The sequence below is a fragment of the Podarcis vaucheri genome (assembly GCF_965113315.1).
Source record: "Podarcis vaucheri genome assembly, chromosome: 11".
Lineage (NCBI taxonomy): Eukaryota > Metazoa > Chordata > Lepidosauria > Squamata > Lacertidae > Podarcis > Podarcis vaucheri.
This window is the reverse complement of record NC_138749.1, coordinates 15,987,064-16,013,986: the sequence shown is the minus strand read 5'-3', so window position 1 is coordinate 16,013,986 and position 26,923 is coordinate 15,987,064. Positions and strand designations below refer to the sequence as shown.

The following is a 26,923-nucleotide window of genomic DNA, read 5'->3' as shown; positions in this document are numbered from 1 at the left end:
GAGGGAAGGCAGGTACAGTGGTACCTCAGGTTACATACACTTCAGGTTACAGAAGCTTCAGGTTACAGACTCCACTAACCCAGAAATAGTACCTCGGGTTAAGAACTTTGCTTCAGGTTGAGAAATCGTGCTCCGGTGGCGTGAGCAGGAGGCCCCATTAGCTAAAGTGGTGCTTCAGGTTAAGAACAGTTTCAGGTTAAGAACGGACCTCCGGAACAAATTAAGTACTTAACCCAAGGTACAACACCTCTTTAAATTCCTCCGACAGTTATTTAGAAAATGTACAAACCCACTTGCTCAAAAAAATTCTCCCAAGTAGTATACAAGTCAAATTATATATAAACCATGACTTAAAATACACAAATCAATTAAAAACAAATATACATAAAACCACCAAGAAAAACAAATATAAAATCAACAAAACATTTAAAACAAATATAACTAAATCACGTTTCTGGATAAATCACCCGCCACTCCTGACAGCTTCTTAGACCTTCGCTCCTTAGACACCGCTTAGATCTTCTCCAGTCTCCAGACTGACTTGCCACTGACTTATCTGTTCCGTCCCAAGTGTCTACTTACCTGCAACCTTGCAAGCTGTTGTTCCTTGGCTTCTCTTCCTCCTTGCTTCCTAGAGTCCCAATGGCTGTCTACTGACTTTCCGAACCACTTCCCGACTGTCTCCCCCTTAATACAGCTACGCCTCTCGTATCGTAATTCTCCTGCACATTTGCCAGCACATGCAAAATTCCACAGTGCTAAGATGCAGAAATCTAGAATAAAGGCTAATGTTTAGTTAGCATTGTTTTGGATAGAGTGCTTCAGTTTGCCTAGTATTCCTTTCCCCCAGAAATGCAGCTAAGAGTCTAAATTTAACATACCACAGGCCCTTTAGACACATAAGAGAATGTAATGCTGAACTTTTAAAAAATTCTTATTGAATATAGTACATATATACAAATATTTTAAAAAAGGAATTTATTGCCTTGCATATAATTATGAACAAAATAATAATAATGCTGGCCTTTTAAAATGACAGTATAAATGAGGAGTACCTGTAAAGCTGATTCACTCTTGTTGACTTTTAAAGAGGCTGGGGTGTCTTTATAATCTCACATGCTGGGGTGCATTAAAAATCTCTTTCCTACCCTTTTAAACTAATTGCAGACATTGATCATGTAAAACAAAACTGGTTCCCAAATGACCAGAAATTCTGCGGGTGCTTTTATTTAATCAAAGGTTGTTTGTACAGTGCTTGTTGTAGGAGGAAAGGTTCGGGAACTTCCAGAGGACAGAAATAAGAATATCATTGATGAATGAGAGCAATATTCCGTTCAGTCCATCGTTCAGTTCCCATGCATTCATCTAGACATGTAGGGAAAGTACCAGATACCCAGTGGTATCCTGCCATCCTCCAAACATCATCCCCTCTATGTCAGGAGGTTCCCACACTTCTGGTTGGTGGGCCACCAGTGGTCCATGAGCTTTACTCAGGTGGTCCATGGAATGTTTATATTAAATATGCAAATGGCTTTTTAACTGCATTTTCCTTGCATTTCATTTCTTATTGTATTGATTGCAACTTGGATGCAAGTTGTTAATACAAAAAAAGAGCAACAGGCAGTGACCATTTTGCACATGTTCAATTACGCAGAACATGAGGGCAGATCAGGGGTATAATGGGGTGGGCTTATGCCTTATGCAAACTCTGTTGACGTGTCGGTGGGGAGAGGGGCAGGAACACAATCCCCGTGCAAATCGGGGGCTGCCTGCAGAAGAAATAAAAGAAACAATAAAAATACAACTAAAAATCATTGGCAGAAAAATCATTACGTACTTCACCAAAACCGTCAGCATTTTCCAAGTGATCCCCCCGGGGGGGTGGGGCGGAGGGGGGGGAGTGTCTAGCAACCACTGCTCTACTTCCAGTGCTCAGGCTATGTCATTGCTTATGTAGCCAAAGGAGCAGCACCATGCAGACGGTATCAGTAGACTTGAGGAACCCCAAAGTTTGCATAGAAAAAATTTCTAGAGGTAAAAACCCCAAGGGAGTGAGCCCCCCACCAAATACAGGACTATATGTGCTCAGTGCCTCATGGAATGCTGACTGTTAGGGAGCAGAGGGTGGGAAATGTTTGGTGGGGGGGTTAGAAGTGCTGGAAGTCTGGACAGGCAGACCATCGTCACACTGCAACATTTTGTTGCAGTTCCAATTGTTTTCACCATGTTAAAAGAGAATACTGTACACATACTCTCCCATGATAAATAGCTGGGCTTGAAGTCAATCAGACTCTTTCTTACTACTGTATTGCAACATGCCCTGCAGTTTCCTTATCGGGGGAAATAACTGGGAATTTCCTGTGGTCCAAGAAGATTTCTTAAGTACCTATGTGCCAACTCATAATCCCAACAACTTGGGATCCTGGCTAAATAATTCAATGAGACCTATTAATGCCCTTTCCCCAAAATCCAAGACACACAAGCAGCACTGCAAATCGCTGCCTGAGGAATGTTGCCGCTAAACTGCCACACAGAAGTTTCAACTACTGTTGATGAGACAGCCTCAAGCTTCCTGAGAAATCAGATTCCAGTTCATCTGTCGTCTCCACAGGTACGTTGCTTTGGTTCGAATTGGATGGATACGACCAGGTTGGTGTCCATGCGACCAACCTGTTTGGAGACATATTGCACTGGCATCTCACCGGTTGCAAAACACTTCCTGAGTGAGCAGGGCTTTGCTGGGGGAAACCTGTATAACAATGTGGCTGGTGATTGTGATGAGAGGGGCTATATCCAGCTGCCTCTACACCAGGCGAGTGGGCGAAACAAGGCCCGTCAGGCCCGCAGAAGCTGTGGAAACAACTATTCTTTCTGTATCCTTGATGAATGCGCAGTCTCGCAATGAGCGGCTTGCCAATGTTAACCACCTTCCTTTCATCCACAACATCATCTACTCCTGCGTATTCATAGTGCAGGCAAACTGTGAAGGTTAAGTCTTCCTGTGAAATAATAAAAAAAGAAAATTCATCATTAATCTTCATAATAATGGCAGCTGTTATGCCCTAAGAAAGAAATGCAGGCATTCACATCAAATGCAGCATTCACTGCCATCAGAGTGCTTTTGTCTCCTAATTACACAAATTCACAGGACAAAAAAAGGGGGGGGGCGGGCGCTGGAAACCTATTTCTAGCGTTTTTGCTGTCAGCACACAGACACTGTATTTTAAAAGCAACTGTTACACCGGCTGCTAAAGATATTCCACTTTCCACGTTAAGAGTTTGCCTTCCACATGGAACTTGCAAAAATTAAACACAAAGAAGTTACTGTTTGCATCACAGATAACTCCAATACTCTCACTAACATAATCAGTTTTGTATGCTGACTGAATTAACGGCACATCTGCATTTCGTGGGAAACAAAAGCAAAAAATGAGCATGTCTGCCCCTCAAAAAATAAATAAATCAATTTTAGCACTTGCTGTATCTTCATCATTTAGGATGATGTATAAGCCAAGGGACACCAGCTGTTCTTTATCATGTAGATTCCACCCTCATTCCAATGCCACATACTGCAGTTTTATACTGATCAGAATAGTTCCTTCACCCAGTACATTCTCATTGCCCAGTCAGATTTGGCTCCTTGTCCCCTATTTCCCACCTCACAGTAGTGTCCAATCTGCACTAGGCCTTTAAAGCAGCGTCGTGCCACTTCAAAACAGTCATGGTTCATGGTTTGTGAAGGGTGTTGAGAGTTTTTTAGGAGATCCCTCTTCCCCAATACAAAGCTACAGTTCTCAAGAGTTCTCTGGGAAGAGGGACTGACTACAAAACCACGCTGGGAATTGCAGCTCTGTGAGGGGAATTGGACTCTAACAATCATCTTTGACCTTAGCAAACTACAAACCCCAGGATTCTTTGGGGGAAGCAGCAAAGGTTTAAAGTGGTGTGATACAGCTTTAAATGTATAGCGCAAATGGGGTGACAGCCATCATCGGAGCCCTGATTTGTTTTGTTTCCAATAGCTTAGAATCATAGAATTGAGTTGGAAGGGACCTTAGTGGTGCAGCAAGAAAGCAAAGCAGTTGTGATCCTACCACCACCTCAGCCTTGACACAAACAAAACCCCTACTGCTGCAGCCTGCTGCTCTCCCCCAATATCCATGAAGCCATATTCAGAAATCTGGACTCTGAACCTTTCGAGACTGAAGGCCTTTGGCATATAATTCTCTGCTGGCTTAACCTGCAAAGTTGCATCCGTAGGGAAATCATACATTTATGCTGAGGTATTTCAAAGGGCAAGTAGTAACTGGAGGCTACCAATATGGGTGTGGGCCTGTAAAACGTGCAATCTGTTTCATGCAGCAGCTGGTGTAAAAGTGCCAAACAGAATGAGTTTGTGAGACAAAAGCAATGTGAAATGACCTTTAGCTTCTGCAGAGAACTTATTCGAGTGTAGAGACAATGTTTGGGCAAGTCCTTTGACAGCAAGTAGCTTCCGGTTTCCTCAGGAGTCCCCTTGTTTGCCCCTTTGGGGTCGACATCCAAGTCCTGTTCAAATTTGTTAAAAAGCAGAAATTAACTTATAGGATTAAAAGCTATATACCCACAACCACCACCACCCTCTAGCTGCCAGATCATGCAATATGTGGGTTTTGGCCAAAGTGCAAATTTCATGTTTTTTATAATCCTGTAAAGAATAAACTCATACCAAGCTCCTGACGCCAACTTACGAGGGGGAAATCTGTAACATAAGCTTTGCAAACAGTGATTTCAGAAGGCTTCTTTACTATGCTTGTGTAGACAATCAGGACATTGGAGAATTCTGCTGCGAAACCCAGCTGAATTTGAACACCGCAGGCAAACTGAAGGCACATGCTTTCGGGAAGTTCTGGAAACAAACACATTTTGATTAGTGGTAATACACAGATGCTCTCCTTCAAAATTATTTGGGGAAATTGCATCTTTCCTCATGATGTACTTAGTCATTATCCAGACTGGAACATCAGGATTAATTTCAGTATCTAGGAGATCTACAAACTAATGGGAGCAGATTATAATCAGTCTTCAAGACTCCTTCATACATTTTGCACAGATCATCTCCTCCTGGCGTCTATCAACAGTTCTGCTATTGCCCTAAAATGATAAGTAACTTCACTGGAGAGGATCTTGCTCCTTCACTTTACTAGCAACACATGAAATGAATTACAAGTTATCATTAGCTGAAGTGAAGATAAGGAGATGAAGCTATGGGGAGAGGGCCTGGAAGGTCACTTCATATACCTGGGTGCATGTGAGCTATGGGTTAGCCACCCCTGGGCTATGGGATGTCACTGTCCCCTCATCATTATGATACAGTGGTACCTCGGGTTACATACGCTTCAGGTTACAGACTCCGCTAACACAGAAATAGTACCTTGGGTTAATAATTTGTTTGGCTTGGGAGCTTGACCGCTAAGAAAAAGTTAATGAGCCCCACCCCACCAAGGCTCCACTGATTTTAGTGGCAGAAAAAAAGGGGGGGAATAAAACAGAGGTGATGTTGGGGTCGACAGAGATGTGTAGAACTCTCTGCACAGCCCAGAACCTTGATGGGGATACAAACCCATGCTTATTAGAATGATCATTTGATGAACGGAGAGGGGTTGATGATAAGCCCTGCTCTTCAACTGATCTGCTGGGTGTGGGGCTATGCTGGAGAAGGTGCCCTGAATGTGTGTGTACACACATGTGAGTGCAAGAGTAGGGGTGGCCACACCCACTGGTGGCATGCAGCCCCTGGAAAGTTTGCCAAGGGTGAGTGCAGTATTCAAGTATTCCATTGAAGGTTAGCTATCCTTGAACAAATAATCTAGGGAAATGAACCATTTGAGGGAGGTAAGCCAAGTTATTTCAGTATGTACATAAGGCTGTTGTGCACCCACATCCTGGGACACGAGGAGCTATAGATCAACCTGAACAGCATCTTCACCCATACCGTGAGCTTTTGCCCACTGCAGATTCCGCGCTAATGACTCTGCCGACGCTACTGTTTGCTGAACAGGATCAGTTAATGCTCTCTTCTCAGATAAGCTGCTGCGAATCTCCAAAGCCTGCTTGCCTTTGGTAAGGTGACACTTGCCCATATCTAAAAATAAAAGATGCAAATCATTTTCTGGGAACCAAAGCTGCTGAAAATTCTAATTAAAGCACCTACATTCCAGAAGAGCCGCCATGTTGCTATGGTTATTGTTGTGTCAGCGTTTCCATGACAAACCTGATTTCAAGGGGGCATTCAAGCCTGGCTGTTCAAAATTCACTACAGTCCGGAACATACCGTCCAAGTTCCTCTCCATAAGAACTCCACCTCCCCTGCTCTTTTAGCATTCATTATGACTCAAACATTTATTAAGCTGCATGGCAAGTTTCTTCATCTTCTCCCTCCCACATGCATAGGCATAGATCCTCCAGTCAATGAAATCCTTCCCAGGAAAAGACATGTTTCTTAATTGCAGCACTCTGCTTACAAGAATACATGTTCCAATCGTTTTACACTACAGATAAGCTAGACTGATAATCTTTTCCAACAGTTGTCTTTTTTTTAGTTGGGGTTCTCCATCTATTTTCAGCCACATCATTAGCATCCTTAAACAATTTTAATGCATTTTTGTACACCTTTGTACTCTATATGTTTTTAAAATGTTGTTGCATAGGGGCCTTTTTCATAAGGAAATTCTGCAGCGGTAGTAGTCTTTGAACATCGCTTCTGCAACAACAAAAAAATGAATTTACTATATAAGGAACTGCCTTCGGCGAATGGCTCATCTTGCCTAGTTCTGTCTATCCTGGCTGGAAGAAGTGTTCTGGGGCTGTGAAAGGAGATAAAGTATGCCTTTAAAAACAATGGCCCCATTTTGGATGCATCTATCGCTCTGTGCCCACAAAGCAAACATGCACAATTGATTTGATCCCCCTTTCTACCCCAATGTGTTAGTAGTATTGTTATATGTTGTGCTTCCAAGGGCAGGGGTACATCAAAAAGCCACACACCCACACCCATTCCCACATCCCTATTATTCTTTTGCATATGGACACAATTCATTTCACAGCTTTTATTAGGGATTAAGTGCTACAGCACCCTCCAGTAGTTACCCCCACCCCCAGCAATGCCAGAAGTACGTCTTGATTGGCGTGAAGGCAGCCTCCCTGGATTCGGGTTGTACACAGTAGCTCTCCAATAGTCAGCCAGCGGTCCTACTCAAGAATACTTAGGCATCCAGCTATTGCCATCTGGCAGCTCCTTGTCTGGCAGTTTCACTTCTGCCTTCCCCAAAGCAAAAGGGGGGGGGGACAGGGACCTTCTTGCGCTTCGCTTCCAGGACCACATTGAAGCAAAGGAGTCCTCTGAATGAGGTCCGTGTCAGCATCCACTCCCTTCAGGAACTCAAGAGAACTCCCTTTCTTCAGGTATGGTTTGCAGCTCACTAGGCTCCAGCCTCCTTCCACTCAGTTTCCCACCCAGGGCATTGGTTACACAAAGTCTACATTTCTCCCTGTTGCCAACCTGCCATTCCAGTCTCCCACAAGCATTTTCTTCCTGCTTGCCTTTTGCCCAGTCACCCTCCACCCACCCCCATCCTTCTCTCCCGAGTTCTAAGAAATTCTGACGCCTTCTGGAGGCCAGCAGCTGTTTTCTATCTGCCCTGTCAGGCTGCTCCTCAGGGAGGGGGAAAAAGATGCCTGTCTTGTTTGCCAGCAGGCTGTCTTCCCAGCCATCCCCTGCTGGCAGTTTCTGTTGACTAGAACCAGTAGGAAACACAGGGTGCACTGGGGCAGGCCATTCATCTCATCTCAAGGAAGTAAAGGTTACGGGGAGCAGGCTGTATTTCAGCTGACAGGCATAGCTGTCCAAAAACAGTTATTTACAAAGGCTGGTGTACATTTGTTCTTTATCCTCATCTAGGAACAAGCAGTTTGGGCTGCTATTTGGCCCGGGGGGGGGGGGAGTTTGAAAGGAAAGAGTGAAGCATGGGTGTGCATATACCTTACCCCTGCTATCAACTTCTGTTAAAAAATTACAGCCTCTCAGGGCTGCTTTTTGGCTGTAACCCCCCCCCCCATCAAAACAGCTTTTACATGCATTTGTGCATAACACACAGTTTTCTCCGAAGGCCTCAAATGTGCAAATGAAATGTTTTACACTTCACTGCATTTGTATTCTGCCTTTCCATCAAGGAGTTTTATCCACACAACAGCCCTTTGAAGTAGATTAGGCTGAGACGCGGGACGCGGGTGGCACTGTGGGTTAAACCACAGAGCCTAGGACTTGCCGATCATAAGGTCGGCGGTTCGAATCCCCGCGACGGGGTGAGCTCCCGTTGCTCGGTCCCTGCTCCTGCCCACCTAGCAGTTCAAAAGTACCACGTCAAAGTGCAAGTAGATAAATAGGTACCGCTCCGGCGGGAAGGTAAACGGCGTTTCCGTGCGCTGCTCTCGTTCGCCATAAGTGGCTTAGTCATGCTGGCCACATGAGCCGGAAGCTGTACGCCGGCTCCCTCGGCCAATAAAGCAAGATGAGTGCCGCAATCCCAGAGTCGGTCACGACTGGACCTAATGGTCACGGGTCCCTTTACCTTTACCTTTAGGCTGAGAAATAGTGATTGGCTCAAGGTCACCCAGTGAGTTTGTGGCTCTGTGGGGATTTGAACCAGTCTCCCTAGTTCTACTCAGCCCCCCTAACTCAGATGTGGGCAACCTTTGGCCCCCCAAAAGCTGCTGAACTACAACTCTGATCATCACTGGCCAATGGCCATGTTTTCAGGAACGGATGGGAGTTGTAGTCCAGCAACATCTGGAGAGCCACAGGCTCCCCACCCCTGCTCTAACCACTGCACCACTCTTTTCTCGATCAAGCAAACTTCCCTAGTGGCTCAGGTATACTTCTCATAGGGCTTCCTTACCTTCTGCTACACCATCCAGCAGCACAGTAATTTTCTTGTCCTCCAACAAGCGTTCCTTCAAAAACTTCATGAAAATCCCATTGGCTAAGCCAGACTGCTGAATTTCAAAAGCTTCTGCTCCTTGGCACCTTAAATGCATATTAACAACAGCAGAGGCATAAGATGGTTTGGGAAAGTATAACTGCAGCACAACAGAAGGTAAAAATGTTGCTTTGTCAAAGTAAAATAAAAAGGACTTTTACAGGATTCTGAAAAATCAGTTCACGTTTCACAATAAAGTATACAAATAAAGTATACTTTTACAAGAAATGTTAATAAATATTAATGTTTGCTCACAAATGTTTGCACCGCCAGGATGCAATTTGCTAGGATCCAGAAGGAAATTGGGCCTGATCTGGTCCGTGGGCATTAGTTTGCCAAACCATGAACAAAAGGGATCTCAGGATTAGCCACTTCACTTACCTGAATATAACACCAGAGCAAGGCCTATTATCTTGTCGGTAAAACAGGTGTTAAAATCAGGTAAGAATTCTCAACTCCCCAATTAATGGAATGAGGCACATCACATTTATCTGAATGCACAATCTCATTTTATCACCCCAATCTGCCTTTTGAACTGGGTTTTCGTTCAAGTGGTCAGGGAGATGCTGCACTCAGATAAACAAGCAAAAGGAATGTACCATGTTTATGTTGTGTTGAAGTGGGAGAGGCACACACATGCAAGGTTGAAAGTTGATCCAAAAATGAAACCATGAGGTTCAATCCAGACTTAAATCATGCTTAGAGTAGACCCACTGATATCACTGGGTCTTAAGTTACTCATAACTGACTTGAATGCCATTGATTTAAATGGGTCTGCTTAAACCTGAATACAACTCAAAGATTTTCTCAAATGTAATGTGCCCACAAGGTATATAAAGGTCTGCTGGAACACAAGCAGATATATATATATATATATATATATGCAGGTTTTGGTGTTTGAGCAGAGTCTGGTGTTTGAGTTTGCTCTGTTCCAGTAACAAGAAGCCGAAAGCACCAGCCTGAAGATGACGAGTGAGACCTCGTCGAAACGTCGCACAGACACCCCGACTCTTACACGGGAAGACACCCGAAGACACCAAAACCTGCATTCCTGTACCCGTGAAAATCTACGAAAGCATATATATATATATGCTTTCGTAGATTTTCACGGGTACAGGAATGCAGGTTTTGGTGTCTTCGGGTGTCTTCCCGTGTAAGAGTCGGGGTGTCTGTGCGACGTTTCGACGAGGTCTCACTCGTCATCTTCAGGCTGGTGCTTTCGGCTTCTTGTTACTGGAACAGAGCAGAGTCTGGTGTTTGAGTTCCTATAAATACTGTTGAGGGGTGTGGTGTATAGCCTCCAACGTTCTGGGCAGAGAGGAAGTTCCTAGATTAGTGTGCCTTTTCTTCTTTTGTTCCTTAATTACTTGAGGGATATCTTGGGTGATTTCATGAGTGATATTCTGAATACCACTGGGTGGGTCATTAAGTGTAGATTAAGTCTACACTTAGATTAAGTGTAGATTAAGTACCACTGGGTGGGTCATTAAGTCTACACTTAATGACCCACCCAGTGGTATTCAGAATATCACTCATGAAATCACCCAAGATATCCCTCAAGTAATTAAGGAACAAAAGAAGAAAAGGCACACTAATCTAGGAACTTCCTCTCTGCCCAGAACGTTGGAGGCTATACACCACACCCCTCAACAGTATTTATAGGAACTCAAACACCAGACTCTGCTCTGTTCCAGTAACAAGAAGCCGAAAGCACCAGCCTGAAGATGACGAGTGAGACCTCGTCGAAACGTCGCACAGACACCCCGACTCTTACACGGGAAGACACCCGAAGACACCAAAACCTGCATATATATATATATATATATATATATATATATATATACACACACACACATACACACACACACACACACACACAAAAATGCAGGTAAAAGAATTAGCCTTACGTGGCGTATCCAAAAACAATGTTAGCTGTAACCTTCAGGGCATCCAAGATGAGGACGGTATTATCATATTCATTCCTTTAATAAATGTAAGAATACAAAATGAGAAGAACAGCCTGAATCTGGGGCAAGTTGAAGATAAAACAAAATGTTTTTTATATCCAAAGCCATGACATTATTATATAGATAGAAAATTCTATATAACCCCCTCCCCCCACATTCTGCCATTTACTCCATCACTTCCTTTAACAAATCAAGCAACAGAGAACTAAGCAAATTTGCTTTGGTGAATCAGTGCAAAGTGCTTCCTTCCACGTTCATGAGCTGCTCATGTTGCAGTTGCATAAAAGTAGCCCATGCATAAGATGTAGCCCAGGCCTTGCCCCATCACTGGCTCTGCTCTGCCTGCTCCTTGAGTGCTTTTGCCTGGCTGGAATATGTCCTTGAACTGTGATCAATGCCTCTTGCTTGCCTTGTTGGAGAGATGTGCAGGTGTAAAAACCTCTGCTTTTTGCCTGGTGGGAATGTACAAAAGAAATTGCTGCTCAGCTGCCTTTTGCTTCGGGTACCACCCACCACAGGCATCCTGACAGTTCCCTGACACTTGCCCATGCTCATTGGCAGAAAAAGACCCCACACTCATGCTTTTTGCCCTAAAACCTTTCTAGAGTTAGGCCAAGGGTGGTGATGCTGTTACAAAGCACCCAAACCCAAAATGGTGATCAAGCTCTATAAAAATGCTTTGCTTTGGCATCGATAACTGGATGGAACAACACCTAGAACAGGGCTACTGGTTACACTTAAATGAAAAGCAGCTGGAATCTGCCTGACCAGAACTTTGAAGATTCAGGCCTGCCTGAAGCAATGTTTTATTTTGAAATCTTTTAAATAATATTTCAGTTTCCTGCTAATTATGTTGCTTTGAATGTATGCTTTACAGTGGTGCCCCGCAAGTCGAATGCCTCGCAAGACAGAAAACCCGCTAGACGAAAGGGTTTTCCGTTTTTGAGCTGCTTCGCAAGACGATTTTCCCTATGGGCTTGCTTTGCAAGACGAAAACGTCTTGCGAGTGTTCTGATTTTTTTCCGCTCCCCCCCCTTTTTCTAAGCCGCTAAGCCGCTAAGAGCCTTTTAGCCGCTAATCCACTAAGCCTTTAATAGCCGCTAAGCCTTTAATAGCCGCTAAACCGCTAATCCGCTAATAGGGTTGCTCCACAAGACGAAAAAACCGCTAGACGAAGAGACTCGCGGAACGGATTAATTTCGTCTTGCGAGGCACCACTGTATATCTGACTTTCTTCAGCAATGTTTTATTTTGGATTGTTTTATTTGATGTTTCAGTGTGTTGTAAACTGCTTGGGAGATGTTTTCTTAACAATATAAAGCAGTATAGAAATGAAACAAATAATAATAATAGCCCAGGAAAGTTGGGAGGGGCTTGAAGTAAAAGCTGTTATCACTTCCTAGCTAATATTCCCTACTAGCTGGGAGGAGGAAGAGCAGGGAAATACTGTCACGGCAAGATCTTAGAGGGGGGAAATGCCAGCCTGACATTCCACCTTCCCAGTCAATAGGATGTCAGCTTCATCTGTTAGAAAGGAGCTTTCAATATTTTGAACAAGCTACCCAACTCTGCTTTCATGTGGTAATCAAAACACTGGTTTTTTTCTGAGTGGGAAGAAAAGAATTTTTATCTGAACCACCATTATCTGGATTGTGAATCATGCCCTCCTTTGTTCCCAGAGACTGACCCAACAAGTCAAACATGACCATGTAGCAAGTTTATTTTATTCCCTATTATTTTGCTTTCACTCTCCCGAGCCTGGAGAAGAAAACGGAAAAGTTGTGACACTTGCATACAGATGGTTGAGTTAATAAAAGCTAATCTCTCAGCTGTTCCATTTGCCTGTTTTTCTAGCGCCAACATGGCGTCTTGAGCCTTGATCTACCAGGGAAGTGATGAAAGCAATTACATACCTTTTCCTGCACATATCCAGTAAAAATACATTGAGGCCAGTATCCTTTTCTTGCATCCGTTTGAGAATATTTTGTACACACAGACAGTTTGCTGCTCGATAGGGGTTTGGGGCATCTATAGGAACCATAAAACTATTACCATAGTTTTCGTAGCCATGGCCAGCATAATATAATAGCCCTGGGGAGAAACAACAGTTAAAATAGCTTTTAGCGATTATATTAAGCAAACTAATTCAATTAAATTAAGTTGCAAAGAAAACAAGAATAAGGCAGTTTTCTATAGTCTTAAAATCACACTTGCCATAAGTGGGGCAGTGGATTTACTGCAAGCAGATGCTGAATGTACTACAATCTCCCCATTCTTGGAATGAGGTGAGCAACAGCCTTGTGCACTGCAATGCTCAGATAGTGGCACATTTTTACTACACAACACACTGAAGTGAGGAAAGCAGCAGCTGCGAATTTATGTTTTGCACTTTGCATTGCAAATGACACTTTTCTGGGAGTAACCAGGTGATGCAATATCATGGTGAGCACAAGTCCTTCTGGGTATGGAGGTAAGCCCACCAAAATGCAGAAAATTTGGGGTAGGGAACCTATATTCCTTGAGATGTTGTCGAAGTACAACTCCCATCAGCTCCAGCTAGCATGGCCAATATTCAGGACTAATGGGGGTTGTAGTCCAGCTAGAGGGCCACAGGTCCTCTACCTATCCAATCAGAGTCATGGAATTGTAAAGTTCAAAGGGACCCCGGAGGCTCATCTAGTCCCACCCCTGCAATAAAGCATTATTTCATGTTCCACAAACATTCAAAGGACACTACTCAAAAATGCGAAAAACCAATACAGGAAGCATCCAATCATGTGAAAAAAGATAGAATAGTATCAATGAAGCTGGAAAGAACGAATCTTCGAGGCAATTCTCTTTTTGTTCACTACTCAAAAACTGTAAAGAACCAGACCTACTTTGGGCTATAACAGCAAAACTAGGGCATTCTGGCACAGTGAATGAGCATCATCCCCACTGTTAAAACACAGACCAGGAGCTGAGTGCAAAAGTGTTACATGCACCCAAAGAACTGGGTTAAATAAAAACCAAAGAAATACAAGAATAAAATACAAGTAAAATTTCCTTAAAACTAGTTTGGGGAAACAAGGCAAAAACAACACTAAACTATATATCACACACAAAACTAAGTGGTGTACAAACAGATAATTAAAATTAATTCAGTCAAGAATCCAGGAAAGCTTGAGTAAACATGTGTGATTTAAGAAGGTGTTTAAAGGTTACTGCTGTCTACCTCCCTTGAGCGTCCCCTAGCGGACGGCATTCCAGAAGGTGGGCGCTCCCTTTACCAGGGGAAGTGGTGGTCTGCTGAGAACTGCAAGTAGGGAAAAGGTGTTACTCTCAGGTCCTATTTGTGGGCTTCCCATAGGCATCTGGTTAGCCACTGTGAGAAGGCGCAACTGGATGAGCTTTGGCGCTTCATGGGTATCCTGGTTGCAAGTTGCCTAAGGTTTCAAATGTCAACAACTTTAGTAGCTAATAGCCAGTGTATTTGTTTCAACACTGCTGAAATATGTGTAAAGCTGGGTATTCCATCAAGCATGCATTAAGACAGACTATCAGAAAGCTCACTATTTGGAGCTAATTACTTTTCAGTACTTTGTACTCCATTTGGTTAACACTTGCACTTTTTTATTTGAAAGAAAAGATGTACTTGGCATAGAAAGTTATGTGAACAAAAAGAGGAAAAAACCTGTATGCTGTCAAGATGGCGGCAGTAGCGGCTGCAGCCTGTGAGGCCTCGTGGTGATGGCAGGTGGCGGCAATAGTAGTGGCAGCCTGCGAGGCCTCATGGCGACACAAGCAGTGGGGCTTGCGAGGCCTCGCTATGGTGGCAAGAAGTGGTGGCAGCCTGCAAGTTCCTCCTGGCGGTAGTGGGAGGTGATGGCAAAAGCTGTGGCAGCCTGCCTCAGCGAGGCCTTGCGGGCAACCTCTGCTTCTGCCACTGTTTCCTGCTGCACCGCAAGGCCACCACTACTGCCACTGCCATGACAAGGCCTTGTAGGCCGTTGCCGCTTTTGCCACGGCTGCAAGGCCTTGCAGGCCACCATTACTGACCCCACCATGACAAGGCCTTGCAGGCTGCTGCTGCTGCTTCTGCTGCCAACAACTGTCATGGCAAGGCCTCGCAGGCTGCTGATTATTGTGCCACTGATGCCAGGCTGTCGCTGCTTCTACCTCTCCCCCGCCGTCACTGATTCTGCCGCTGCCAGGCTGCTGCCACTTCTGCTGCCTAGCAGGCCTGCTGACAGTCCCAGATTATTTGTATTCACTGTGACTCATCACTGTACTTTGGACTGTCCTGACTACCGCCATTTGGTAGCCAAATCCAAAACCAAATTCTCATTTGGATGCATTTTGGCTTGCCTGCTGCTGAAAGTGGCTATGAGGTGATTGATAATATCATTTATCCATTTTAGACCCTTAAGTAGTAGAAGTTGCCAAGACATTGTTCTGTTCGCCTCTGTGTAGTAGTTCCTTCCTTATTTCAATTATCATGATATAGCAATATATTGTGATGTTCAGCTGGTGATATATCACAATGTTGAAAACCAATTATCGCCCAGCCCTAGTTTACGTGATTTAGATGGGTGTGTAGAATTTTAGATGTGGAAAGAGTGTTCAGATTGTGCTGTGCTATCTCTGGAACTCTTAAAATATTTTGCTACAATGGAAAAAGACATCAATAAAAGAGAAAGTTGAAGTCAACATATTTTGGTGTAGTTTGTGATTCGAGACGTCATCAGTGCCCAGCAGTAAATCTATAGCTGAAACTGACCCAAAGGTGCCCGACAAGCTAGCACTAAAAAAAGGGAATGGGAAAGTATGCTGCCGTCAGAAAGTCTGCGGACACTTTTGCTGTTCCAATAAATCTTCCTGTCATTGTGACCCTTTGGCTCAGGCGTATAAAGGGTGGAAGGCATTCTGAATGTCAGTCCAGCCAGCACAAAATGAGACAAGCGTCAGCCATCTGATCAATAAGAAATTCTCAATATGGGCTGCTTTGGGAAGAAGGGCAGGATAGAAATTAAGTAAGTAAGTAAGAAAATATTCAGTAACTTCCCCTTGTTGCTGTAACTTCATCTGACACCTGTTGCCAATTTAAACTACTGCTTGGCCCCACAATAATAATTTTTCATGAAAAATAAATATTTGGTGTTATTAAGACAGTTTATGGCAGATTCTTATGTTTGGTCTCAATAATGTTCTAGTTTAACATAACATATCTTTCTGTCTATCTTGGAGTGCATCTAAAATTAATGGATGTTGCATTTTCCAGTTTTCAGGCACCAAAAATTATATAATGGTTACATAATGTACGAGGGGCCTGGGTCTACTAAGAGCATAGGACAAGGTAATTTGGAAATGGAAATATTTAAAAGGTACATTCTGACAATCAATTTGACAGGCTGTCATGCTACTAGTTCTTACCGTATACTCCTTTGTCTAGCAGCAATAAGAACTCATCTACTGCATTCCGCATCTCAGGTTCAGTAAGATCCAGCAAAGAAACCACTTTGAAGTCCAGTTGCCTCAGCAAGTTGGTCAGCTCATAAACATCCACTAACGGAGCCTTGAGCTTGGGATGATTATAATAGCTCATGTTTCCCATCAGCAGCGCTACTTTGTCTACCGCTGCAAAAGCAAAAGCAAAAAACATGACAGAATTTTTGTAGGACAGCATTTTCAGAGTTGGGCCACAGGATGCTCCACAGTCAATATTATTATTATCATCTCTTACACGTTGAGTACTCCCCATGTTGAAAAGGTGTAAGGGTTTGCTCTGTCTTATAATGGGATATTCCAGAGTGGTGGAGGGCAAGGAGTCTAAACTAAGTCACCATAGTCACTGCTTCTGCTAACCATAGTTTATTACCCAAATCATGGCTTAAACTTCCACGTGTATAGGCAAACCATGATTTAAATGTGCTTAGCACTCTTTAGGTCTAATGGCTCCAGGAGGTGAAGCAATGAATTGTCAATTCAGACACTATGCCATAGCATAGGTAGCACAATCTTTAGTTTACAACCCACTTCAAATCATGGTTTGGCAAATCACAAACCATGGTGTACCAATTGAGACAGCATACGACACCATTGTTAAGCATATTCTACCATGGTTTGCCAAGTTATCAGAACTGAGAATATTAGGTACTGATAGCTCCTTTAACATTGTATATTTATCTAGTCAGTTTGAAATAAATGCTTTTTAAAAGAACCACATACCTTATTTATCATAATAAGATTTGACATATTTCCTGGAACTATCATGAGCTGATCTCTTTAACTTGGACTTAATTTACTGTTTATACTTGTAGCTTTAGAAATAAACAGATCATTTATAGATGAAATACAATCTGCCAAGCTCTATCACAATGAAAGCCATTTTAGAGAGACAGTTACAAATGACTGCACACTCTCAAGGTTTCAATGACCACTTGTTTAATGGGTTGGTACAACACAGAGTCATTAATACAGGTCTATTTACACTGACAGCAAAGTATCTTTGAGCTGTTCTTATCCCATGAGAAACTGTAAATTAGTGAAACAATCTGCAGACTGCCTGTCTTCTTATAAGCAGAAGACAGCAAAAATAATTGCTTCAATTTGAGAATTCAAAACTAACTTTTAGTCAAAGTATGCCTATTAAAATCAATTGACCTAATTAGTTATGGCCATTAAATTCTGAGTAAAAGTTAGTTGAATACATTATGCATTTGTTCTTTCATTGCTTCCTGAAACTTAGAACACAAACTCCAAATTCTAAGCTCCACTTTGCCTAGAAAGTAAAAAGCCCTTGTGTTTTCAAATTCAGTTTTCTTAGCTATGTTGGCAGACATTCAGTAGAGTAGATTCCAGTGCACTGACCTGATCATATACAATTCAAAACCTGAATCTATTCCATATAAACCTTTACCAGTAAGATGATGTAGTTTTCTACAGTACTACCTCTGAAAGGAACAGAAAATCTCGACATGCAATTTCTGTCCCATATATCATTTTTCTGATGCGCTGAAGAGGGAAATCACCAATGGAACCATGGTTCTGTGCACAGCGTGTGTATTGCCTATGTTCCATCTCTACGCTAGATTGTGGTATACTGGTCTACGTATTCTCCCCCTCTGTCATATGTAACTCTACCATTTGTGGTGGAGGCAGAGGTATATTTGTAGAGTCTACTGCCCCTGAGAAGAAGAGATTTGAGCCTACTGCCGCTGAGAAACTATTTAACTGTGGCTGCTCCACTTTCTCTCCTGCACAAAGGCCTTCAACTCACAGCTCTGACTTCACTGTTTGTCAGTGGCGTAGAGCAGTCAAGTTAGGCTAGCTCATTTCACAGAAGTTGCAGGGGGATAGGGGATAGCATGTAGCCTTGTGAACTTTTTTTTCTTAAATGAAAGCTCAGAGTCTTGCTAGTGTTGCAAACGCCACTCCTTAAAATTAACCACCTTGGACATTTGCCCCATTTGCCCTCCCATAAATATGTCTCTGGGTGAAGGGCGCACAAAGGGGGAGGGAGTTATCTATCGTAAACTAGAGGAGAGTAGGTTGGAACATTTTCCCCACGGTGTCCTAGTGTTCTCTCTCCCTGCCCCTAAACCATGTAATTACAACAGCTGTCTCTCCCCACCACGCAGCTATCATCTTTGATTAGAGCCTAAGGGGTGGGGGGCAAAGGAGAGGGAAGGGAACACAGTTGCCCTGCAGGCGTTCTGGTCACCTTTCTTCCAGATCAAAGTCAGGCTTATCCTTTTGCGCTACACTTCTAGGCACAAGTCCACACTTTTCTTGCCCCAGAGCTTTCTGTGCAAAAACAAGCTCCTTACTGCTGAATTGGAGCAAATGACAATCTATGGATTCAGCAACAATCACGCTTTGGATTAACCTCATTGGATGTGGTACATAACCTTACCACCCTGAAGTGATGCATTAACTGTTAGACTGTGGAATAAGTAAGGAGTAATCTGTGTGCAGCATTAAAGAGCATGTTTCTGTGGGGAAAGTGCCGGGACCCAAAAAAGAGAGCTTGAATACAGAGCTTTAAAGCACATACCTGTGACCAGAAAGCATGGGGCAAAAGCTAAGCATAGATGAGCCCTAAATGCCTTGTCCAGTACTGAAAATGTCAATCATAGGTTGCTGCTGGATGGTCCCTGCAGAACCAATGCCCAGAAAATCTGATGAGGTACTAATACTCAATCAGTAGTAGCAAGTCTAGGCAACTTCATTCCATCACAAGAGATAAATTTGTACAGCTTAACTGGAGCAGTCCAGCAGCAAGCGTAATATACTTCCCCACCGCAATGACCTTTCTCATGCAGCATGGAAACGCTGTCATCACGCAAATGGTTTGCATTTTGCTGTGCTAACAGAATTAGCTGACCTTTTGTTGTACAGGTCTATACTTTAATCTCTTTTATCGAGAAAGTTCTATGCCAAGAAAACAATCTAATTCCAGTCGAAACTTTCCCAGGAGGGGTTCAAACACCCTCTACAGGAAGCCAAATCTCACGTTGGGCAACGAAGCAAGAAATTAACCTTGCCTGCAAAGAAACTGAAGAGACATTGCTTAATTTAGCCATTAGGAGCTCTACAATTAAAACAAAGCAGTGAAAACCCACTGATGTATTTAAGCCCCATTTGAGACTCCTCACAATTTTACAGGTCTTTTTCTCTCTCCCAATTTTCAAAGAATTATGAAAGCACCAACAAAAGACCCACATGTATTTCTCAGCGGGGCAACACTATTTTAACTGGTCATTTAATAACATCTGTGGAGAAGAATTTACTACTATTAAGCAAGCTCCCACATAGAGTGCAAAATGGGTGTGTGCAATCCAAAGCACAGAGGACCTAATGCTTCATGTACTACCACAAAAACCAAACAATGCTAATAGATTTTGGTTAGAGTACAACAGATATTTATTAAACATGAAGGCCTGGGGGGGGGGGGGTTGTACCACCTACTCAGTACAGAAGGGGAATTCAAGAAGAAATATTATACCATACAGCATTTTTTTTCTTTTTTGGTTCACAAAACTTTCTATCCCAAGTAAATCTTTTCTTTCAAATAAAAAAGTGGAAGTGTTACCCAAATGGAGTACAAAGTACTGAAAACCGAGAGATCAGCCTCCCCCAATCTAGTCCTCTCTAGACCAGCCAGCCAGCATGGCCAGAGTTAGATATTATGGGAGTTATAGTCCAGAACCTCTGGCAAGCACCAGACTGGGGAAGGCTGCTCTAGATTATAGCCAGGTTTCTAAAGAAGAATTTAATTACTCACCAAATTGCCTTTCAGACAACGGTTCTTTAAGATCTGTTTTTTAAAAAAAAATGAATGAAAAGGTTCACTCTGTTGTCAACATATTTTGCAAATGAAAATGTTCTTCAGCTTGGATCCTACATGCCGTTTACATTTTAAATATGTTTACATCGTTTTTCTCATCCACAATGTGGTTTGTAGATTTTTTAATTCTACTGATTACATTTGTAAACCCCCCGTCAACTGAAGATCTCAGGGTGGTTCACAGAATTTTCATGTATTCTAATTTCTAGTACAATTTAGAACCAAACAGGCTACAATCCTGAAAACATGCAGTACATCACCATCCAATCCTCTTACGTTCAGCCATGTTGCAAGATATAAATTTGCAATATAGCACTGGTGACAGACAGGGGGATTCTGCTTGGGGGAGATGGGAGTAGAGTAGGCCTCTGTTGGTGTAAACTACACAAAGATGTGAGATAACCAACCCTTGTCTCCATGCTGTATAAAAGGATGTTTTGCTACTACTGCGCTGCTTGCAGTATCAAGGCACAGCAAATATTCTATGCAAGCAATGTATAACTCCTAATGATTCCATTCCTATGCATGTAACCCACCGAATATATAATGTGATGGAGTATTTTGGAATCTACAGTAGTGCTTGGCAAAAAGCAGACATGTGCTCCTTTAGCCAGAGAAGGATTGACATGACCTTTTGGGGAACAAAATGCTTGGCACAATCCCTAATGGAGTCATTATTTGATACCACAGATTTACCAAACACCTGATGGGTGTCATCGTACCTATTTGACATTAGGCCATTCAAAGCTACATCATTAACTCCATGCTAACTCAAGCAATGAGGCAGATTCAGTTTTATACCACCTTTCCCAACTATATTCTGGAAAGGCTTATGAATGAACAACTATGGCTGACATGCATGTGAACAGGTGGTCTTGAAATGACAAACTCAAATCTAAATTTGGTTGTTTGGTCTTGTGCTCTTTAGTTTTTAAGTCCTTTTGATTGTTTTATGTTTTTACTTATGCACAATTAAAAAGTATGTTTTACTTACCAGGCCCTCCAAGGCTACTTAAGTCCTCTGAAAAAGAAAACAGAAAACTGTGACAAATATGTATTTGAGAAGCACGTTAACAGAGATTAAAGAGCAGGATTTTGCTACATCTAATAAAGTCAGAGATGGAAGGAAAGTAATGTTTACTGATAACATTTCATGATGATCCCTTTAACATGATAAACAGATAAAGCAGCTCCACCTTCAGAGTGATAGAAAAAAATATGCAGTGGAAGTTGTAAGGCAGAAATGAGAAGCTCATGCATAAATATGAGATGATGTTACATCAGCTCTGTATATAGCATTATGGTCCAACACAGTGCACAATTCTATTTTAGCGATAGATCCCATAATCTCCTGAATTCCCAGCATGCAGAATTCATCAATAAGCTCTACAACATTTGGCTGAGTTTACCTTCAGAGCATTCTACTGCAATAGATTTTCCACCTTGAGATTTAAGGGAAAAAGAAGAATACTGAAATGAAGTTCTTGATTGCATTTATGACAATCATGTTTTATAAAGAAAATGTAGAATCCAATGTAGTGTTAAGGCAATCGTTCTGTTCGGCTGCTACTACAGTGGTGCCTCGCAAGACGAAATTAATTCGTTCCGCGAGTTTTTTCGTCTAGCGAATTTTTCGTCTTGCGAAGCACGGTGTTGGAAAAGTTTTGGAAAAGCTTCAAAAATCACCAAAGTCTTTAAAAACCTCAAAAAAGGCTACTATGTACACTGCGTTCTATGAGTTGCTCCTTGAAGTCAAGTCGCAACTGTATTAAGGGTGTTAAGAAAAAGGAAACAAACTTGCAAGACGTTTTCGTTTTGCAAAGCAAGCCCATAGGGAAATTCGTCTTGCGAAGCAGCTCAAAAACCCCAAAACCCTTTCGTCTAGCGAGTTTTTCATCTTGCGAGGCATTTGTCTTGCGGGGCACCACTGTAAACATAATTTTGAACCTTGTGTTGATATACACAAGACAGCATGCTGCCAAATTAATCCTGCATGGAATCGTGTAACTAATCACTTCCAAAATGTGCTCAAAAACCTCCGGTCCAAGGGCAAACAAGCCATCCAATAGGACCCTACAGATAATCCTGCTGAGATCACAGCATGCCACAAATGGAAAGAAATCAAAAGAACAAGCACATGTACATCAGACCTGGGGAACAGCCCCCCCCAATACTCTTGGATTCCAACACATGTTAGCCCCAGCAGCTTTACCTCAGTCTAAGAACGGAAACTGAACGGTGGAAGGGCACCGGCGGTGGGAGGCCTCATTAGGGAAAGTGCACCTCGGTTTAAGAACGGTTTCGGTTTAAGAACAGACTTCCGGAATGGATTAAGTTCGTAAACCAAGGTACCACTGTATTTATTTTAAAAAATATTTACATATCACCTTCTCACAAGTAAGTAAGACAGCCAAGACATATTTTGCAGAGGAGAAAAAACCCAACCTCCATTCTGTAGCAGATGCATCATTGGTCTACCTATTGATATTCTCTATTGCATAGCCAGACAGCAAGTTACAACATAAGACATATAAAAAACTTGCATCCATACGATGAATCTTGAACTAAAGTTCTTGTTCATAATCACTTAATGTCACCTCCTAAGTCAAATCCTATGTTGATTGTGCCTGCACAGTATATACAGACACATAATACACTGAATTATAAGCCTCCTTTTGTGGTTAACATTAAATGAAAGCAAAAATGAGGGAAATTGTTTTAATTCAGCGAACTGCACATTAGTTTCTTAGGCTGTCCCGACTTGACTACTCAAAACAGCATGAAGGGATTATGGCACCAATCACATACATACTTCTCGTGAATGTGAACAAGTCTTAGGAACTCAAATTAACTTTTGTTATATAGTAATGGGTAGCAGACTTAGAAACTTGATAAGTGATATAGAGATCTGCTAATCTGAAGCGTCAGGTTTCTCATATGCACATGATGCTGCTGGCAAGTCTAACTATTTCAGAAATGAGTAAGCTTGGAGGAACACAGAGGTTAAGCAATTTAGACAAGGTCATAAACTTGTGTAAGTGAAAGAGGGTCATGCCAAAAATCTTTATTATAATTGCAAGAGTGGCTGCTATGGTGGTGTTCAGCATCAAGCGGTTGAGCCTGAAAGGTTTCATATGTTAATTTTCTTTGGGTCAAGTTTTGAGATGTACACAGCATATCACAGCATGTCCCAGAAAAAAAGTGTCATGCGAATCATATGTGATCCAACTTCTCATTAGTAGTTCTTGATGTTTATGTACTAAACTGTATTATTATTAGCTGCTTTCCTCAAAAAAGTGACCCAAAGTGACTTACAAACACAACACAAGCACTAAAGCAAAGTATAACCCTTCAAAAGCAATAAAACCTAAAAATACAACTATGCAGATAAAGCCCGTGTGTTACAGGTCCTGCCCCATTAAAAGAAGCTGCAAATACCTGAAACCCTTCAAATCAAGGGCCAAAAGCCCAGATTAAAGGGAAAGATTTTGCTCGGCATCTAAAATTAAAGATGGTGCCAGGTGTGCCTCCCCAGGGAGAGCATTCCACAAGTAGGGAGCCACCACTGAATGGCCCATTCTCATGTTGCCATCCTCCAGGTCTCATGCAGAGGGGACACATGAAGAAGGGCATCAGATAATGATTACAGGGTCTGGTTCAGTTCCTGTGGGGAGAGCGGTCCTTGGGGTATTGGGCTTTATAGGTCAAAGCCAGCACTTTGAACTGAGCCTGGAAACGAGACTTAGATTTTCTGAATCTAGGGCGAATTTCTTAAGGAGTGGTCTGACTAACTGAAGCTCATCCATCACAACAGAGCAATATGTGACACCATTGTTAAAGCATCTGCACTGGCTGCCCATCTATTACCGAATCAGATTCAAGGTCCTTGTGATAATTTCCAAAGCCCTGAACAGCTTACATCCAGGGTACCTGAACCTTTACATTCCAGCTCGATCACTGAGATAATCTGCTGGGTCATCATCGATTGTTCCCTGAGTTGGTGAGGCTCCTCTGACAAGAAGAAACCAAGCCTTTAGGGTCATGGTCCAGGACTGTAGAATACTCTTATCAGTTGAGTTCCAGCAGGTTCCATTGAACTTCTAAACACCTGTGGAAAACTTTAATATTCTGCTAGGCTTATGCAGGCGTTAAGAGAACGCCTGCCAACAATAGCTAGCCAATTTCTTATTTTGATGTTATATGTAGCTTTTATTGTATGATTTTACGAAAAATTGTTGTTACCGGTTGGCAACTGTGAGAATAGGATGCTGGACTAGTTGGGTCACTGGCCTTATCCAGGAGGCCATTCTTATGTTGTAAAGCACTTTGATTTTTTTAAATCAACAGCAGTATGTATTTTTTTATAAATAAAGAAATATATGAAACAGTGGAGTCAAGGCCCCAGCAGATGAAAGCGATTTTGTCCTCAAAATGCTTTGCAAACAAGCCACGGTGAGCCACCATTGCTTCTGGCATCTATTCTATTTCAGGCCAGAATGTAAAAAACTCCATTCTACCAGGAAAAGCTGGACAGCAAAATATGGATGCAACGGAGGCAGCAAAGTTTGTCACTGAGTAGGCTCACTAATGAGCACTCAACGCCAGATTCTGTTTATTACACCCAATAAAGAAGTTTCTTACCTACAACGACTTTTATCTTCCTGCTTTCTTGATTGTCTTGGTTGTTGTATACACGGCACCAATATGTGCCTTGGTGTTCGGTGTCTATGCAGGAGACCTAGAAGGATATCTGGTAGGATGTACTTAAACTGCATTCTCAATAATTCCATCAGTACTAAGATCAAGACTTAACAAAAAAATTGTATACCCAAAAACTCTAGAAGACTGTGCTTAGACGTCCCAAATCGTCTGCTGTGAAATCTAAGCACTGAGGTAGCAAACCTTTGTTTTATCCCTTAACACAGACAACTGCCACATGTTCTATGTTATTTTTTGCAAGTTTTTTTTAAAAAACAAACCAACCAACAAGTTTTGCTATCTTGTGGGGAGGTGATTCAGATCTGCAGATTTTGAATCTTCCTTTCATGACCTGTCCTAATACGCTGGCTGTCTTAAGTCTACTACAGGGGTGCAAAGGGGTGGGGGAAATCCACATCTTATATGAATTTTAAGAGGGAGAGAAGAGTTTTCTAAAATAAGTCTTTAGTGTCCAAGAACAAAACTGTTACCAACATTTCATGAAACTAATGATATATTTGCACAGGTCACTGTGTTGGAGGATTGCATCTAGCTCTGCATGAAATTTGAAGTAACGATGAACTATTAAAGACCTTGTGTGCTGCCTCTACCCACCCAGTTAATACCTTAGGAAATAGGATACATGCAATTAAACTCGCTTCAGAGTTCAGTACTCCAAAGAGATTCAAGCAGATATTATCAGCATGCTAATGACAAGAGCACTAGGAAGTTAAAGAACATCTTCATTTATATATAGAATTTCAAGATCATGCTTTAAAAAGTATTTATTTCCAGGCGGCTTTTAATTTAAATTGGATAACACTGATTTATTTATTATTTATTTTCCAGGCCACCTTTCCAGATGTATTTTTTATAAAGCAGAGTACAGAAAAAATGGAAAAGACATTTTAAAAACAAAGCATTAAAATGTACAATTAAAAATACTAAAATGGAAAGAGTAGTAAAACTATTATATTCCGAATCAGCCATCCCACATAAACCCTCGCTTACAGCCATTAAAAGCAATCCTAACAACAATAAAATATATCTCCTAATAAAAGCAGACCAACATAAAAACATGCTGGTCCCATCTAAAAGGCAACCAGAAAGGAGCTGACGGACCTCTCAGGGAAGCGAGCTCCACAAACAAACAGCCATCACCCAAAATGTCCCCTCACTTGCATCCACTGTCCTCAAAATGGCCAGGAGACAAGCATGATTCATTGCCAATTAGTAAAATATTCCACAAGGGGCTGCCTTTAAAAATGGTCTGGCGGTTGCAGCTGGTGCAGGATGCAGCTGCTAGTGTATTAAGTGATTTGTCTTACCAGAATCACAGAAAACTCATTCTGTGCGAACTGCACTGGCTGACGGTGTGCTACTAGGTTCGATGCCATCTTGGCAATTAAGGTCTGCAAAGGGGACCCTGCTGGTTTCACAGGGCCTTCTCGGTTGTGGCATCCCAGCTACAGAATGCCCGCCTCCAGGAGATTCAGCTTCCCTCATTGGTTGCCATAGACCAGACATGTTCAACCGGTTGACCGCGATCAACAGGTAGATCATGTTGGCGCTCCATGTCGATCGCGGTATTAAAAAAAAGTGATCGCCTGCGTGCTCCTGATCGATCGCTCCGCGCCCCACCCCTGGCGCTATGTCCCATTGCCACCGTCACTGCTTTGAAAGTTTTTTTTCCATTCCGCGGTGGCAGAGTGTTTGAAGTAGGGAGGATGACATATTGTGTCTCTAGAGAGTTGGACCTGCCTGCCATAGCCCAAATACTCATCTTTTTCTGCAAGCATTTGGAAATACCTGAATTTATCAGGTCCTGAGATGTGAACAGTTGCTGTTTGATTTTTTCCCCTGATTTTAATGTTTTTAGTTTTATGGTAATAGTATTGCGTATATAGCTACAG

At 42.3% G+C, this 26,923-nt stretch overlaps 1 protein-coding gene across 2 annotated transcripts in view; it reads right to left on the bottom strand.

The window, feature by feature from the left end:
• Positions 1-1,211: 1,211 nt before the first annotated feature.
• Positions 1,212-26,923, bottom strand: part of MALT1 (MALT1 paracaspase) — a 45,249-nt gene continuing 19,537 nt past the window's right edge. For both annotated transcript variants that reach the window (XM_082241895.1, XM_082241894.1), the window contains exons 6-17: positions 24,954-25,050; positions 21,722-21,754; positions 21,307-21,333; positions 20,250-20,282; positions 16,397-16,600; positions 12,898-13,075; positions 10,925-10,999; positions 8,937-9,064; positions 5,975-6,124; positions 4,731-4,888; positions 4,423-4,548; positions 1,212-2,999 (exon numbers count right to left, since the gene is read on the bottom strand). In XM_082241895.1, coding sequence (XP_082098021.1) covers positions 2,544-2,999; positions 4,423-4,548; positions 4,731-4,888; positions 5,975-6,124; positions 8,937-9,064; positions 10,925-10,999; positions 12,898-13,075; positions 16,397-16,600; positions 20,250-20,282; positions 21,307-21,333; positions 21,722-21,754; positions 24,954-25,050 — 1,665 coding nt within the window. In that variant the 3' untranslated portion in view covers positions 1,212-2,543. The remainder of the gene's footprint in view (positions 3,000-4,422; positions 4,549-4,730; positions 4,889-5,974; positions 6,125-8,936; positions 9,065-10,924; positions 11,000-12,897; positions 13,076-16,396; positions 16,601-20,249; positions 20,283-21,306; positions 21,334-21,721; positions 21,755-24,953; positions 25,051-26,923) is intronic.